We start from the raw sequence: 17,498 nt of genomic DNA, 5'->3' as shown, positions 1-17,498 counted from the left end.
GTCCTGCCTCCCTCTCTGTTCTAACGTCTGGGTAAAGCTGGGCGAGCCACAGATCCTGCTTCTGACCTCTGCATCTGCTGTTCCCTCTGCCTGGAACAACCCCCCACCCCACCCCAGATATGAGCATGGCTAACCTCGCCTCTTTCCGGTCTTTGCTCAGGTGTTACCTTCTCTGTGAGACCTTTCCTGACCATCCCATCTAAAACGTCAACAGACCCTTTACACACACACTTTCTACACTTCTTCCCTCCCTTTTTCCCTTTAGCGCTTACCACTGCCTAGTACACTACACGTTACTTATTGTCTATCCTCCCTTCTCCCACCAATGCAGAGACTCCACGAAGGCAAAGATTTTTGTCTGTTTTGTTTACTGATATATGCCCCAACATCTACAGCATGTTGGTGCATCTCCAACAGGAGTTCCTCCATAAAAATCTTTTGAATGTGCCAATGAATCTTGCATAAGCCCCATGACAGCTAGCATTCCAGTGTTCGCGAATGCTAAGCTGAAAATCTTTATTTATTGCAATAATTATTGCAATATCTATAACTTATAAATCTAACCACATTCTGTTAACTTAAAACTGAGGTTAAGAACTTCCTCTAAGGTAATTATTGGTTTCATACAAACTATGCACAGCACATCCGCCTTTGCAGAAATATGATCAGACACTCGATTTAGATCAGACAATTTACGTTCAACACTCAGATAAGGCATCTGAGCCCTCTGCTGACAACAGAACTAGAAACTGACTGATTACGGGATAACACTTTGGCTTTCTAAATACAGCACTGCCTTTTCTCAGAAGAGCTCAAAAATAGACAAAAAAGATTTGAAAAAGATGAGTAAAAACCTTATATATTTCCACTAGAATGTTGATTTCTTTATATATTTTCTCTCCTAAAGTCTAACAAAGAGACACCTGTAAAATGTTACAGGTAAGGTGCTCTCTACTTTCACTTAGGCCCAAATCAAAGAATCCAAATGAAAGATCATGGCTATCTTTATGGAATCACATTGTAAACTCTCGACCTATATGGGTTCCTAGACATCAACCAAGGGACTTTGAAGACTGAGAGGAATCCAGCTGGATATTTTCACAGGTGAAAATATCCAGGTTTGTTGGTTTGTTTCCATAAAACTATACCTATGTTGGTATAACTATAACTATGTTGGTTTGTTTCCATAAAACTATACCTAATTCTCTTTTATAATTGTAGATATTTAACTTAGAAAGTTAGGAGGCTCACTGATATCAGAAGAAATTTTATATTACTGGGTGGATTTAGAAACTAGAATAACTTGGGTTTTACTCAGAGCAACAAATGACTATTGTGATAGTATCAATAGCTAAATTTCCACCACTCATTTTCACTAAAAACTACATTCGCTAAACACATAACTTAGTCAAGACTCTCTGCTCCTTGCTTCTAAATGATAGACTACTCTGAGGCTGGCAACCAAGAGTTTTGGGAAACAAGAGGCAAAGATATTGAAATTCAGAGACAAAAATCTGGCTTATAAAATAAAGCTTAAAGAACGAAATTACCTATAATAGCAAGTAATTAATTATAAAAATAGCAATTAGCTGGAAGAGCAAAAAAGAAACAAAAATATTAATTGTATTTTCACTTATGTAAATCTCTTGAGATTAATTTTCTGTAACCATAGCCCTATTAGTGGTATTTAATTGAGCTAATAAAAACTATTAAAAGGCAATGGATTAATACAGATGGTAATTTTTCCTTTTCACTTCAAGCCTGAGTCTTCTCCACTTCATCCCTTCTAAAATGCATCAAAGCCAAGAAAGAACTATCTACTGAGACTTCAGCTGTCATTAAGCCCTTGCCCTCTTTGAAAATAATACCAGCTCTCTTTAATACCTATAGGAAGTCATCACAGTTACTATTATTTCAAAGAGAGTAGACTTTTTAAAATGATGTAGTAATTGAATTCAGGGCAATAATGTAAATTAGCAGATTTTATACAATATTTCTCTTTTTTTAGAGGGTAGAATAATTGTCCAGACATCTAGAGGAATATTACTTTTCTGTAGAAATGAAATTGTAAACCTTATAACAAATTAACATGAGTAGGTGCTACTCTCAGATTGTCATATGTTCCTGGAAATCATGTGAGTTATAGAAGGTGGGGGAAGTCAAGAAGTCCTAGTCCCCCATAGTGATGGGGGGTGGGGGAGGGCTTTAAGCCTTACATTTCTCCCAGGTTTGCATTTCCATTGGATTACCAGGCTAAATGGTGCTTTTCTACAAAGGCAACTCCTTGATCTAGGACAGAGGTCTGAAGCACCATGCAGGTGGCAAACTATTCTATGCCATTTTATCTGAAATGTGGCAAATTTAAGATTTAGCCAAGAGATCCATGTCTGGAAGAGCTTGGAAATCTTCTGGTCCAAGGTACATTCTCTTAGGGAGGGGATGAGCATTCTAGAGAAGCATACACACTTGCAGCTGGGTTCTGTGAGCCAGCCTTGACAGGCAGCATGGCGGGGCTTAAAGCCCATTTATGTCATCAGACAGCGACATTTCCAACCGCAATTTTAGTTTTGACCAAGCTGTAATAGGAGGGAATTTGTCCCTGGACAGAGGGTCAGATGGGTTAATCACTAACATTCCTTCCAACTCTAGGACACAAGAATCCTTGACTCACTCACTCAATAAATATTTGGGAGTCTTTGTGCCAGCACACAAAGTAATTTTCAATAAATAATCTTTTTACACTACAGCCACCATATCTGTGAAGATTCCAACACAGCAGCAATTTTTACTGTAGCACACAGAGGGTAAAAATTATGGCCAAGCCTGTAACTTACATAATGGAGCTTGAACTTGCACTCATCTTCAATTTCATCTGCGCTGTCTTCATCAGAAACTTCCCCTTCCTCTGCATCATCTCCAAGGTGATAAGGTAACTTCTTGCCCTGAAATGAAACAAAACACTCAATTTAAAGATGAAAATTCAGCACGATAGGGGTATGGGAATTAAGAGGTACAAACTACTATGTATAAAGTAAGCTACAAGGATATATTGTACAGCACAGGGAAATACAGCAATTATTTTATAATAACTTTAAATTGAGTCTAATCTATAAAAATATTGAATCACTGTTATACACCTGAAACTAATATTAGTCAACTATACTTCAGTTAAAAAATAAAATAGGAAATGAAAAATGAAAATTCACAATAGCCAAAAGGTGGAAATAACCCAGTGTCTACCAACAGGTGAATGGATAAACAAAATGTGGTATACGCATACACTAAAATGTTATTCAGCTTTTAAAAGTAAGGAAATTCTGACTCATGTTACAACATGGATGAACCTTGAGGACATTAGGCTAAGGGAAATAAGCCCGTCACAAACGACGACTGTTGTATGATTCCACTTATATAAGGTACTCAGAGTAGCCAAATTCATAGAGACAGGAAGTAAAACAGTGGTATCCAGGGGCTGGAGGAAGCGGGTGGTGGGGAAGATGGGAGCTGTTTAATGAGTATGGAGTTTTGGTTTTGCAGGAAAAGAGTTCTGTACTTGGCAATGCGAATGTACTTGACACAGCTGAACTGTACACTTAAAAATGGTTAAGATGGTAGGTAAGTTTTATGTATGTTGTATTTTACCACAATTAAAAATAATTTTTAAAAAATGAAAATAGACTGTCATACTGAGTGAAGTAAGTCAGACAGAGAAAGAGAAATACTGTATGATATCAATGTGGAATCTAAAAAGAAATGATACAAATGAACTTATATAAAACAGAAACATCTCATAGACTTAGAGAACAAACTTATGGTTATGGGGATCGGGGAGCAGGGGAAGAGATAGTTAGGGAGTGTGGGATTGACGTGTACACACTAATACATTTAAAATGGATAAGCAACAAGGACCTACTGTATAGCACAGGGAACTCTGCTCATATTATGTAACAACCTAAATGGGAAAAGAATTTGAAAAAGAATAGATACATGTATATGTATAAATGATTCACTCTGCTGTACACCTGAAACTATCACAACATTGTCAATCAACTATTCTCCAGTATAAAGTAAAAAGGTTTTTTTTTTTTAAAGGTTTTTTTTTAAAAAAAAGAAAAATGAAAATAAAATTTGTTATCTCCTTGCCAATCATTACTTCAGACTGACTTGAAGGCAGATCGCTTGAATTAGGGGCAAAGCAAAGGGAGAAGAGACTTTCACGAAAAGGCAGTTTTATGACTTCCAATTAAATACAATTAATTAGGGATACTATATTTACAAGTAAAAATCAGACCAGGCTTCTGTTCGAGAATATATGACTCGTCATAAACAGGCATCACCCCATCCCATGTCCTTAGAGCAGCTTGTTCTCCTGAGCAGGTTAAACGCGCCCTTCTCTCCTGCTGGTTGTGTCCTCTGCACTGACCAGACCTGCTTTTATGGACAATGCAATGACACTCCTGCCCAGCCAGAACATGCCCCTCGCAACCACTCACCAACACACTTTAGGAATCAGGGGCTTTTGGACAACAAGGGGGAATTCTTATAACAAAATGGTAGAAAACCCAAGTTATAGAATTATATGCACATTATGATCTCAACGATATATAAAAATTCAGGGAAAAAAATCTGGCAAGAAATATGGTCAATTATTAGGAGTACGAATGTCTGGGTAACAGCATTATGGGTGATAGTTATTTTCTCCTTTTCTACATTTCCCAATTTATATTCAGAAAAAGTAAAAGTAAATAAAAAGCAGAAGGAGGAGGCATGGCCCAGGAGCCTGATAAGGGCTTCCAGGACGGCTAATCATCTGTATCAGTAAAAGCATCTTACTTGTAAGCAGAAAGGAATATTAATAGGAAATTGAATCACTCCCAGAATCTTGGGGAGCAGAGAGGGCAGAACCAGACTCTGTGGCTAAGGGACCAAGGTCACTGTGGTAGACAGCCTCTAAAATATCCACAACGGCTCCTACCTCTTGGTATTCATGTACTTCTATAATCCCTTCCCGTTGAGTGTGGGCTGGACCTAGTGACCCCACTGAATGAATGGAATACAGCAAAAGCATAAAGATGGGGGAAATTCTTTAAACGTGGAAGGTTGTTCATGTGCTTGGCAGCCAAATATAATGATAAATTTCTAAATATCATCCCAGACTACTACCCAGGCTGATCTTCTCTAAACTAGAGCTCCAGTGACTTCTGTTATATATTCCTGCTCTTCACACCATGACTGGCCCACCTTCAGCACTCTGGATCTTCCCCTCATCCACTTCTCCTCCCTCCACAGGGCCACCAGCACAGTCAGATTTTCAGAGAACTCTCCCTCCCAGTTTCCTGTATCTTCCCTGATACCCAAAGCTCTTGACCTAAAGGGCTTGGCAAAGGGATAAATTTAAAGCTGGTTAAATCATTTATGTAATGAAAACAAAATCTATATTAAGAATCCAAACTCTTAGAATTTGAATACTTTTAGCTGCATGGCCCCAGGACAGCGGCAACTGCTCTATGACACATCTGTAAAAGTAAAATGCTTGGACCAGATAAGTTTTCTTTCAGTAATGAGCCTATGGAAAATTACTAAGTTCGTTATTATTTTTGTTCAAAAGCAAATTTTTGTTTAATTTTTAGGAGATACATACACACACAGTTGGCCCTCCGTACCCAAGGGTCGGCTGAATCCGCAGATGTGAGGAGCCAACTGTACTAGGCCATTTCATATGAGGGGCTTGAGCACTGTGGATTTGGAACCAATCCTGTGGGTACTGAGGGACTAGTATATATCTGTGTGTGTGTGTGTGTGTGTGTGTGTGTGTGTGTGTGTGTGTGTGTGTATACACACAAGGTTGGAAAGTTTGTGTGTTACAGTTATAATAATAAACAACTTGCCCATCTCCAAAGTGGTAAGTAGCCATTCAAATGCTGCCTTTTGGATCACAGATTGCTCTGATGCTAAAGGAACTTAGGAAAATCAGTTCCCTTTTTGTTGTTTCAAATGGGAGTGTGTTGGTCTAGAGATCTAAGAAATCTCCTTAAAGTTTGGAGAAGGTTACTACCAGCAAATGGACTGCAGCTGCTTTGAAACACCCACAGCCCACATTGCTGCCACTCCTTCCAACGCGTGCCTCAGGTCTTCTGGCTTCAATTCATCCTGGTGCCCATTAGCCCTAGGACATTCTATGCCCAATGATCCAAAGCCCAGGTATGCACAAGGGATTCAATGAGTTCATATCAAATATTCCTTAAGTTCCACTGTCCAAATGAGAAGTATTTCAATCAGATGGACTCATTCTGCATTTAACCTTCTGACGCTTGGCTAAAGACCATTTGGGAACATGGAAACATTTACAAGGCTATAAAGCTGACACTGAGCTTTCTAACCTAGCAATCAGTTTTCACCACAAGAGACTGCGTTAGCAAGACTTCAGGAAAATTGACCTTAACGTTATTTCTCGCATTATATAATTGGAGCTTTTATTCAAAATGCTTTCACACGTACAAATGCCCAATGACACCCCTTTGATGGATTCAGCCTATAACTCTCATTTAACTGATAGAAAAACAGGTTTTGACCCATTCTAAAGATGAATACTTTACATCTTTCCCATGTGCTGTCCTCTCTTAAAGCCCCAGTTAAAGTCTTGCTATGAAATTACACTATCTGACTTTCCTGCGCCTCCTCTGTGATATTTGGTTTTGTACACACCCTTTTTAAGTAAAATATAACCCCATTTGATCATTAATACTCTACTGCTTTTCCTTAGGTTTTTAGTCTCAAAACAATACAACTATCCAAGATGCTTTTAGTCCAAATACACAAAATTAACTGGAATTAAATAAAATCACATCAGCAAACTGAGAACACAAGGAGCTGTCTTTCTGGCTATTCCTTGCATTAATAATATTCATTTCAGGTAGTAAGTTTTCTCCCTCAGAAGATCTGTTTATGAAATGCCACTCTATTCACCTACTGCTCCTCTGCCTACACACGAATCCTATGGGGCACAGTGTCTGAACGTGTGCTCCACTTTGAAGTGAGCTCTTCTCACTTACATAACCAAGGCTGACCAAGCATGAAGACTTTTTGTGACAGACAGTTATTGGAGCTTGAAATGGTAGAGAAGAATCTGAAAGAAATGCTTTTGGATACGGACACATGTAATCCAGGCCTCCCATACACAGACCCCTCTCCAGCGTCAACTACTACAGACTAAGACATTCAGTATTTGATTTACAGTACTGAGGTTCTCACTTCATAAAAACAAATCCCAGAATATGTGACCAGTCAGTAACAAGCTTTTTCTGAAGGTATGACTATAAATAAGTTGGAACAAGGTGCATGCACAAATCTAGACAGCCCTTCATATATTGACTATTATTCTCTTGATAAACCAGTTTTCAGTCCTTAAGGGAGGGAGGGCTTGGCAGGTCATTAGTGCCTTTTATTGCATTCCTGAGGTAATTACCTTCACTAGGATTTTGCCTTTCAAACTTTGAGGGCTTGGAAGCTGCTTGGTCTCTCCTGTGTCTACAGATGACAGGTCGAGTTTGTCTCGGAATATTCCTTTCAGGTACTGAGCAATTTTCCTTTGCTGCTGGACACTGCAGTGATTCTCAATAGACAGTATGACCGGGAACCTGAGAGAACAGCAGTACATTGTAAAGGTGTCGAGTACAGCAACTCACAGGGACTTTTGAAAATTATTCTGTATTCATTATGTTCTTACAAGCCTAGTGACAGTATTTGTGAGAGAGGTGATAATTAAAATGCTTCTAAAATGAAAAAGAGGAGAGATGCATTAAAAAAAAAAAAAAAACCTCCTCTGGCCAAATATATTTTACCAGGCATAAGGGGTGAACAAAATACCAATCCATATGAGATGACTTAGTCTAATGTTTTGTAGCTCTCTCTCTCCCTCACACACACATGCACACACACAGTACATATATTTTGTCTCTTTTACAAGAAAAAATAAAAGAGAAAATTTTGAGAGATAAGAAACCTAAAGAAAGAAAACTCATAAGGTAATTTTGTCTTGTTTATTCAAAAGTCTAGAAACATCTAGGAGACCACTATCATTAAATGAAGATATTTACTCTAAAAATATATATTCAACACACAGCTTGAAAATTACTATTGAGGATAAAATAACACAATGGAATTTTGTGTTTTATAGTGTCCTGTGTCAGGCATTTCAAAATCATTTGTATAGAATTACATACTAGTCTTTACTTTCAGAAAGGAAAAAAAAAAGTCAAGCATTCACTCTCCTCCAGCACTCAGGGATCTGTGCAGAGAATGTGAGACCCCAATGGAGCGATTAGTACAGACAGCCTTAGGAACCAGCAACGATTCCATGACCTTACTCCTCTTCTGACTTTGTTTTTTCCTCAGAAAAACAAATTAAGGCTTATTTTCATTTTTTTTCTAGTTTCCATCACATATCTTCTGAAGTACTAGGCAATATATTTTTTTCTGGAATAGACAAACCAATATTTAACTTGCGTAATATGTCTATATGGAGAAAAAAATTTATTTATGCGCTTGTATGAGAAGCACAAACTCCACAATACAGGCTGTGACCTCCTGAAATTACATTCTATCCTCATTAGTAAACCTGATGCCAGAGGTAACACGAGAGATGAACCTTTGTGACTGAGGTCGGTTTGGTTACCGGACTATAATCTGTTTGCTCCTGGGTCCTCACATGGGTTTTACCCCAGAGTGTTAGAAAGAGAAAAACAGCAGACTAGCAACCCTGAGTTGTCTGCGCAGTCACATCAGGGAGTTCTAGCAATGGATTTTTAAATTATCAATCTGTTTATAAAAAGGCTATCAGTGTCTAATGATGCTTGGTGTATTAAGCAGTGCTTCTCGACAGGGGCTGGGGCGACTGTGTGGCACTCCTTCCAAAGGGACATTTGTCAATGTCTGAAGACATTTTTGGTGGTCACAATGTTGGGGATGGGGGCTGCTACTGGTGTTTAGTGAGTAGAAGTCACGAATTTACTCACCATCCTGCAATGCACAAGACAGTTCCCCATAACAAAGAATTATCTGATCCAAAATGTCAATAGTGCCAAGGTTGAGAAACCCTGGTGTAAATATGCAGCTAAGGACTTCCCTGTTGGTCCAGTGGTTAAGACGCTGCCCTTCCACTCAGGGGTCGTGGGTTCGATCCCTGGTCAGGGAAGTTCCACGTGTGGTGTGTTGAAGCCAAAAAATAACCACACGTGAAACAAAACAAAACATTTTCAGTTTGGGACTTCCCTGGCAGTCCAGTGGTTAAGACTCTGCGCGTCCACTGTAGGGGGTTGCGAGTTCAATCCCTGGTTGGGGAACTAAGATACCACATGCTGGGCGGCACGGCCAGAAAAAAAAAAAAAAGATGCCACTAGAACTTAAAGCTGCACTTTTAAAATGTGCTAAACAAGCTTATTAATTGTTTTAATTTGAAGTGCCTTCCTCCTAAGGATCCCCAGACTTTAAGTAAGCATAGTCAAGTCACCAGAGGGTCCTCCGAAGTACATAGACAGCAGGTCTTCTCAATGCCCTACTTCACATGTTGGAAAATAACGGCAAATCACTTCATCAACTTGGCTAAGATTAGTAGCAATCAGGGTAAAAAGACCCATCAGAATTTAGTACTCAGATTCTTCCATGTGCAAGTCACCACAAACCAAACCTGCTATGCGGCAAGTGTCTCTTATCAGAACAGCATTTTAACTTCGTATTTAATTAATGAGAAGACGAAATGTTAGAAATTTTAAAGGCTACTAATGTCTATAAAATGAATTTTATGCAATTGTAATTTTAATTTGCCTTTTTTAATGCAAAAATCATTTCTTGACTGTCTGGTATATTGTAGGCACTGGCTAGGCAATAAAGAATGAATAAGGGGGAGTTCTCTGGTGGCCTCATGGTTAGGATCCTGAGCTTTCACTGCTGGGGCCCGGGTTCAGTGCCTGGCTGGGGAACTGAGATCCTGTAAGACGCACACAGCAGCCAAAAAAAAAAGGCGGTGGGGGGGTGGGAATAAAGTTTTATTTTTAATTTCTCTTAAAAATGAATGAATAAGACATAGCCACATATTTTCAAGGAGTTCATGGTCCTAACTACTTAAAAGGAGGCAAGTCACCAACAATTGCAAGAAGGTGCTGTATGATATGATAGAAATATGTTGAGTGCTAAGGACAGCGAAAAGAAGCATTTAAATCAGTTGTAGTATTGGTAAGTTTGCCAGAGGGACAATGCCTAAGCAGTCTTCTAGGATGAGCAAGAATTGGGCAGGTGGAATAATGGAGATGAGTGTTTCAGACAGAGAGAACGGCACAAGTGAGGGTAGGGTCTGTGAAAGCACTGAGATCCCCAGGGACTCCGGAAGACAGTCAGTGATGGCAGAAGCCCAAGTCTCTGTGGAGCAACAGCGGAAGACAACACTGGAAGAGCAGGAAGAGACCAGGCCTTGAAGGGCACGGAATGCATGACCATGAACAACAGGGAGTCTTTGAAGGACTTTAAGAATTACAACATCAGGGCTTCCCTGGTGGCGCAGTGGTTGAGAGTCTGCCTGCCGATGCAGGGGGACACGGGTTCGTGCCCCGGTCCGGGAAGATCCCACATGCCGCGGGGTGGCTAGGCCCGTAAGCCATGGCCGCTGAGCCTGCGCGTCCGGAGCCTGTGCCCCGCAACGGGAGAGGCCACAACAGTGAGAGGTCCGTGTACCGCAAAAAAAAAAAAAAAAGAAAAAAAAAAAGAATTACAACATCAGCTTATATTTTCAGAAAGAAACATACTACACCAGCGTGGAGGATAAACCAAAGAGAAATGAAAATGAAGAGAAGGCAGTGGAGTCAAAAGATACTTTAGCAACTAGAATTGAAAAGATTGGCTGACTCGAGAGTGGACTCCCAGTTTCTAGGTAAAGCCATTGGTAAACAGTGCTACCCTCCTAACTAGAAGGAAATGGAGTAAGAGGAAGCTTGGCAGAATGAAATGCTGAGTTCAGTTTGGGGTGGAGGCCCCGTGCTGGTAGGAGTCTTATCCTCGCTCAGTGTTGAGGCTCCCCAAACCTATTATAGTATGCCTGGCTTAGAGTGGGCAACTTTAAATATCTAAGTAAATGTCTGAATAAATAATGAAATTTGTTAATTTTCAGGTACCTATGGGATACTCAGATGAATTTGTAGTAAGAATTTTTCAATATATCTCTGAAACTTAGGGAAAACATTCTGGATATATAATGGGCAAATAACCAAAAAGTAGACCAAGGACAACAACTTAGGAAATAGTGACTATTAAAGGAGTGAGGAAATGGACTAGAAGACCGTAGGCTAAAGAAAGAGGTCGAGAAGCAATGGCAGCAATAGAGGAGAGAATGCTATGATAGAGGGCCCCCAAAAGCAAGTATTAAGGAGAAAATTATCACCATTATCAAATGCCAAGGAGGGGTCAAGTAACATAAGGGCCCCAGGCACTTCAGTATACATAGGACATCCAGCAAGTCTGGAAACCAAGATATTATTATTTTATTGTATTGCAATATAATCCCAATAAGCTATTTATTATGTATAGTAACCTGTGTTTCTAAACTTCATAGACACTCTGTACACCCTGGCTTTAGAAATTTTGAGGTCACTCTTTGTAAGAACGTGCTTCGAGGAGGCAACATCTTGAGAGAGAATGGGGTAAGGAATAAAGAGAGCACGAGAAAGTATGTACATGCGGCCCTTGTTTGTTCAGTGTCTTGTTGGGAAGGAAGGAGAGGACCAGGGCAGGAGAAAGCGAGATGTAGACTCCAGGGAAGTGTGTGGCTTGGTGGCCGTGTTACGTCAGGCAGTGCTGCATGTGCCAGCCGAGCCTGGCTCCCAGCTGCTGCTCTACTTACTCGTTCTTCACAAAGGCATGCTTGTTGATGGTCTCCACAACATCTCTGAAGAGGATCTTTGAAGTGAGCGTGTAACCGTGGTGTACGACCGGCTCTCCGTCGGGGCCATCCCAACAGTCAACTGCCAAAAACAGAATGTCACATCAGCAACTCAAAGTTTCTGGTGTGTCCTGATAGTTCTGGAAATAGCAGACAAGTATTAAGTTTATTGTTTGAGCTTATACGTATTATGATCATGACAAAGATGTCAGACCGAAATGAGTGTTCTGGCATATTTATCAGAATAAGGAATTAGAGATTATAAATGATTTACTGCAAGTAAATCTGCCTATAGTTAACAAAGAAGTCATATACACAAGCAGCTTAGCCTTTACCAAGAACTCTCATTAGAAACTGCTCTAAATCCAACCGAGTATGCCTGAGCATAGTGATATTTCTTAACAGGTTGTTTCTCTATTTTACTTCTTCTTATTCAGTTTACTATAGTCTTTTAATGTCTCAATGACCCTCTCAAATCAGTAACAGGGTTTTTCATCATTGTCCTCCTAAACTCATTATGTTTCCATTAGATTTATTTCCATTTGATTAATTCGACAGTAGTTCTAAAATAGCATTGACTTCTTAACTTCGAATCTTCAGGCCCTGCTAAGATTTATGTGCATATGGGCAAATGATTTAATAATTTAAAGTATTGCTTCCCCATCCATAAAAGGAACACTAAGAACAGGACTTGAATCATAAGTTTGAGTGATTTATAAGTACATGAAAAGTTGATTATAAACCTGCATGGCACACAGTAATCATTATTGTTATTAATACTATTGATACTGTTATGTGTATGGACAACCTCACTGACCCCCCGCTGGAGAAAGACAACAGCTTCCTCACCATCCTCCCCAACTTAGAGTTTGCCTTCCCTTGTTTTACACTTTGCCACCAGACTAATTTCTCAAAACACTGCTTTCTCCATGTCACTACTTTGCTCAAAAGCCTACTCAGTGCATAACATAGCATCCGACACACAGTATGCACTCAGTAGGTCTATGTTAAATTTATTAATAAACAACTTATAGCAGCTCCTGCCTGCTTAACCCCAGGGTCCCTATCTCTGGCACTAGAGACTGGCTAGCCATTCAACTAAGCCTGTTTTCTCTCTCGCCCTAGCTCACAGCTAGACTACAGTTCCCAGCCTTCCCTTTCAGTAGGACATGGCCATTGAAATGTGGGCAGAAATGATGTGCACCACTTCCAGGTCTGCATTATGAAACCCTGCCCTCACAGTTATCCATGCCCTCTCTTCTGCTGTGAGTTTGGAAGTCATGTGCTGAAGATGGCACAGACACAGAAGGAAAGAGCCTGTACCCCTAAATCACTGCTTGAAAGAGTCACCCATTAAGAACAGCTATTTCGGACTTCACATAAGAAATAAACTTCAGTTGTTTTAGGGCACAGAGATTTAGGCTTAACTGTTAAAGAAACTAGTTAATTAATATCTTAGCTCCTGTTTGACAAGTCAAACTTATTTTCTCCTACTTCCAAACTCACAGACTTATTCTTCCAGTTAGGCAAGCTTCCTCACATACGATCCTACTTCCATGCCTTTGCTTCTTTCATTTAAGGTCAACTGAAGTGCCCTCTTTCACTTTGCTTATCTCAATCTCAACCAAGGGTCAAATCCTTGATTAAGGATTTAGATCCTAAACCAGGATCCCCCATAGAATTTTGCCAGCTCTCATGACATTGCCCTTCCTTATGACAGGGGGTCACAAATTCAAATACCAACAAGAATCTAGCAGGTCACATAAATAAATGTAGCAGCCCAACAGGGAATGTGTGTCTAAATGAGGTAACTATCTCTCACTGTCAGTCAATCATTCTTAAGTAGGAATAAGGACCCAGTTACCAGATCTGAGAAAAGTCAAAGGTCTCCTTCCTCTCTCTTTCTGTCTCTCTCTCTCTAGATAGATGAGAGTTGGGGGGGGGGGGTTCTGCTCCCTAACTAATACAGTTACATATATCAATTAAATACTGCCTATTAAAATATCCTTGCGGGGGGAATGGAAAAAGGAAAAGGAGAAAGTACCTTCAAGGTTAAAACTATAGGAATACTGGAAACAAATTTTAAGAACAAATCTTTTGGGATGCTATCATACAGTGTTATACTGTTCCTTTGGGCCTGTAAATGAGGTCAAACATATAAAGCCATCTTCTCAGGAGAGAGGCTCCATCCCTCTTTTGACATGTGCTTGACATTCTTTAATTTGTCTTTGGATATAAGCATGAAAAGAATAAACAGATGTTTCAAAAGTATGTAACTTAAACAATATACCCCAATTTATACCCCATTTTGGAAGAAAAAGGGCTTAGGAGGGTTTCTCATAAATGAGCTAATATATTTTCAAAAAGAATGCAAAGTAGACGAGGCAATGCCACAGCTGGCTTGATGATCATGTACACATAAAAATATCTCTTCATAAGAAACTACTTTGGTAATGAAAGAAGGAGCCCTTTTGCTAACATTTATAACACAGGCAGAATATGCATAGTTGAGGATGGTTCTCCTAACGTTCACTTTTTAGGTCTATTTTATCACTTGTCTGTTAAATGAGGATGGCAACATCCCCAAATGGTGCTGCCATCTGAGCGTGTGGCATCCATAGTCAGGTTCAAATGGCCATGAAGAGCTCCTGTAAGAGCTAGTGCTATGATGAGAATGTTGGCCAAGTAGAAATCCTCTAACCAATTTCCTAGCCACAAAATAGCCAGGCCCATTTTTTCAATCAGACCACATGTTAGAAGCTCCCCAAAGCACCCTGACAAACAGCTGGTCAGATGTGAAGGCCAGCTGAGAGACTAACATGACAGCTTTTCATAGTGGAACTCAAAATGTTTCACCCTGATAGTGCTCCCAGAGATAACAGGAAAAGTTGTGAACCGATTACAACAGCAATGCAACGTCAGTTCCATAATGAAAGTGAAAATCCCCTGGACAGAACATCCATATTTATAAAGCAACTAGGGCTGATAATCAAGGGAAAGGAAAGGCGGTGTAAAAAATGTCATCAATCTGATTTGCTGGCAAACCCACTTCGCCAACAAAAGACTTACTTGTCTTCCCCAAGACACCATATATATCCTGACCGAGGACACTGTTGCAGCTGAACTAATGGAGATGGAAAACACAGTATTATCAAAATAGAGGCTTGAAAGTGGAGAGATTCTTCAGGTCACAATACCATGAAAGAACTGTCCAGAATCATTACTCTCCATCTCTAAGAACTATACTTGGCAAAAGCTGCTTCAGAAAATTATCTGTGGGACCTGAAGTTTTTAATCCATGACCTGCTACATTCTATAAATCAGGTTCTTTAACTCCTAGCTGCAGCTGTTTAAGAATAAAAACAACTTCATCCAGAAGCAAGGTAGATAAAGCACCACTGGGTGTATATAGATTGGTGCCTCCAGGTCCAAGCTTGAAGTGTAAACTAAGATCTTCAAATCACAGGGCTGACAGAAATTGTCAGGAGAGCACGAAAAATCACGTTCTCAAGTTCTAAAGTCTTCAGGAACATCTAGATATTTAGATGCCAAGCCTAATCACAAGTCAAGCAAATGCCTCCTGTTAAAGCCAACCTCCTCTCTGTGCTGTGCACTGTTCTTCCTAGTCTTCCTTATGTGACCAGATGGCCCTTATTTGATCCCTCGCTTGGGTTGGTCATGTCATTCAATGCGTGTTCTTCCAAAAACCCCAAAGGCTTCCTGGAGAAGCAAAGTGGGGGAGTCAGACAACTTGCGTTCAAATACCAGCTTCCAAGCTTCCTAGCTATGGGACCTTGAGCCACCAACCCTACCCCAAATTGGGGTGCCTTCTTAAGGAGATTATTCCATCTTCCTTAGTGTTGTAAGAATTAAAGAAGGGTGTATGGAAAGCACTTAACCAGAACCTAGCCCACAAAAGGGGACGAAATCATGGTGGTTTCCCTGTTCCTTCCCAGTATATTCAAAGCCAAGGTGACAACCATAGTTTCAGACAGGAAATAGAGCAAGTACAAAGCTGACCAAGTCTCCTAGATAAACACAGTATAATGCTTCTTCTCAACAAAACCTTCCAGAAATAGCAGCTTGACTTTCACTGTCCAGTCATAGATTATTCCAATAGTGAAAACTTCAAGCCAGACAACAGAGGAGAAGTGTGCTGATGCAGGCTTGGCGAGGGAGATATTTGAGAGATTGCACATCTTTTGAAATTATATACAAGCTGTGCATCTTCTCGGTTTGTGTGAATGTCTGGAGCAAGCAACACCTTTTACACAAGGAGGGCAAAGATCAATAGCTTCTATTACTTTGGTGACTGGCAAAGAGGAAGAAAGAAGGTACAAGGGAAGGCCCGTGTTCAATGTCATCTGCTGCACACAATTTCTAAAAGCTAATTTTAAAATTAAAAGATCCCTGAAAAAGCTAAAACTAAAAATTATTTGTGTCTTACTATAAATTATCTTAATCAGATAACTTTCCTTCTTAATAGCCCAAGGAATGCCAGAGAATTAGAAGATCTGATTGAGTAAGGAGTTGATCATTAGAACATGGTTAAGCTTGGGTAAGACACTGATTTTGGACAGAGAAATCAAAAAAGAAACGATTGGGCACCTGAAAGACCTGAAAAGCAAAGGAAACAGTACAGGGCACAGAAGTAACAAAATTGCAAAACTGCCTGGAGTCACCAGAAGTCATTTTCCATATTTGGCCTCCAAGAAAATGTCACCATTTAAAATGATAGGCAACCATCACTCTGAAGCCAATAAGGGTGTGGGCCCTGGCATCTCTATGCATGACAGACTTGTAAAACTGCTTGAGTGCTGAGTGAACAAATGGTTGAATAATGGCTGAGAACAGAATGTCACCTCAAGACCTTCTGTTGCTAGAAAGGTTTTCCTTTATGCTAATATTTTATAAGCATCTTCATTATCCAGTTGCTTAAGCTACTCAATTATCAGTCACTACTGTCAGTAGGTGTTCTCTGCATCTACTGCAAAAATGCCATGTCTTAAATCATACACTTCCAGAGTGCTAAATTGGTAGTGGTCCTAATGGTTCTGGATGCAGATAGTTTTTAATACCTGTCCATTTTCAAAATATGTCAATTTGCCTTTATAACATTACTACTACTATTACTGTAACATTACATCTGCTACTTTTGTAGCAGAAAATTCTTCAAGCGAGAAACTCTCTGACAAAGAAGCGTTCCTCTACTCACCAGTATTATCTCACTGCCCTACTGCTTTATTCATCTCCTTACACTATTCCACCACCCCAAGAACAACTTGCTACCTACTGCTGACTCCCATATGCTCCCACCAAAAAGCAATTCCCCTTTGCTCCATGGAATCTCCATTCCAGTGTAAACAAACCCCCTTTCATCATCAGACTCTCTAACAAACCCCCTTTCATCATTAGACGCTCTAGAATTCTTCCTCAACCTCCTTATCTTGGTTAACAACCAAGGGAGGATACTACTTCCTTTCTCCACAGATGCTTTTTTTGTATAAATCACAAAATGAGGATGCTACTTTTAAACAATTGTTGTTCTACATTCATTTAAAAAATCCCCCCA

At 39.9% G+C, this 17,498-nt stretch overlaps 1 protein-coding gene across 1 annotated transcript in view; it reads right to left on the bottom strand.

Moving 5' to 3' along the window:
• The window catches only part of PLCH1 (phospholipase C eta 1), a 235,274-nt gene that overhangs the window by 57,706 nt on the left and 160,070 nt on the right, over window positions 1–17,498 (bottom strand). Inside the window, exons 10-12 of the mRNA XM_082840361.1 lie at window positions 11,888–12,008; window positions 7,466–7,637; window positions 2,835–2,942 (exon numbers count right to left, since the gene is read on the bottom strand). Coding sequence (XP_082696487.1) covers window positions 2,835–2,942; window positions 7,466–7,637; window positions 11,888–12,008 — 401 coding nt within the window. The remainder of the gene's footprint in view (window positions 1–2,834; window positions 2,943–7,465; window positions 7,638–11,887; window positions 12,009–17,498) is intronic.

This window comes from Leucopleurus acutus, assembly GCF_964270905.1.
Source record: "Leucopleurus acutus genome assembly, chromosome: 5".
NCBI classification, from domain to species: Eukaryota; Metazoa; Chordata; class Mammalia; order Artiodactyla; family Delphinidae; genus Leucopleurus; species Leucopleurus acutus.
The sequence above is the reverse complement of the archived record's forward strand: the minus strand, read 5'-3'. Positions and strand labels throughout refer to the sequence as shown.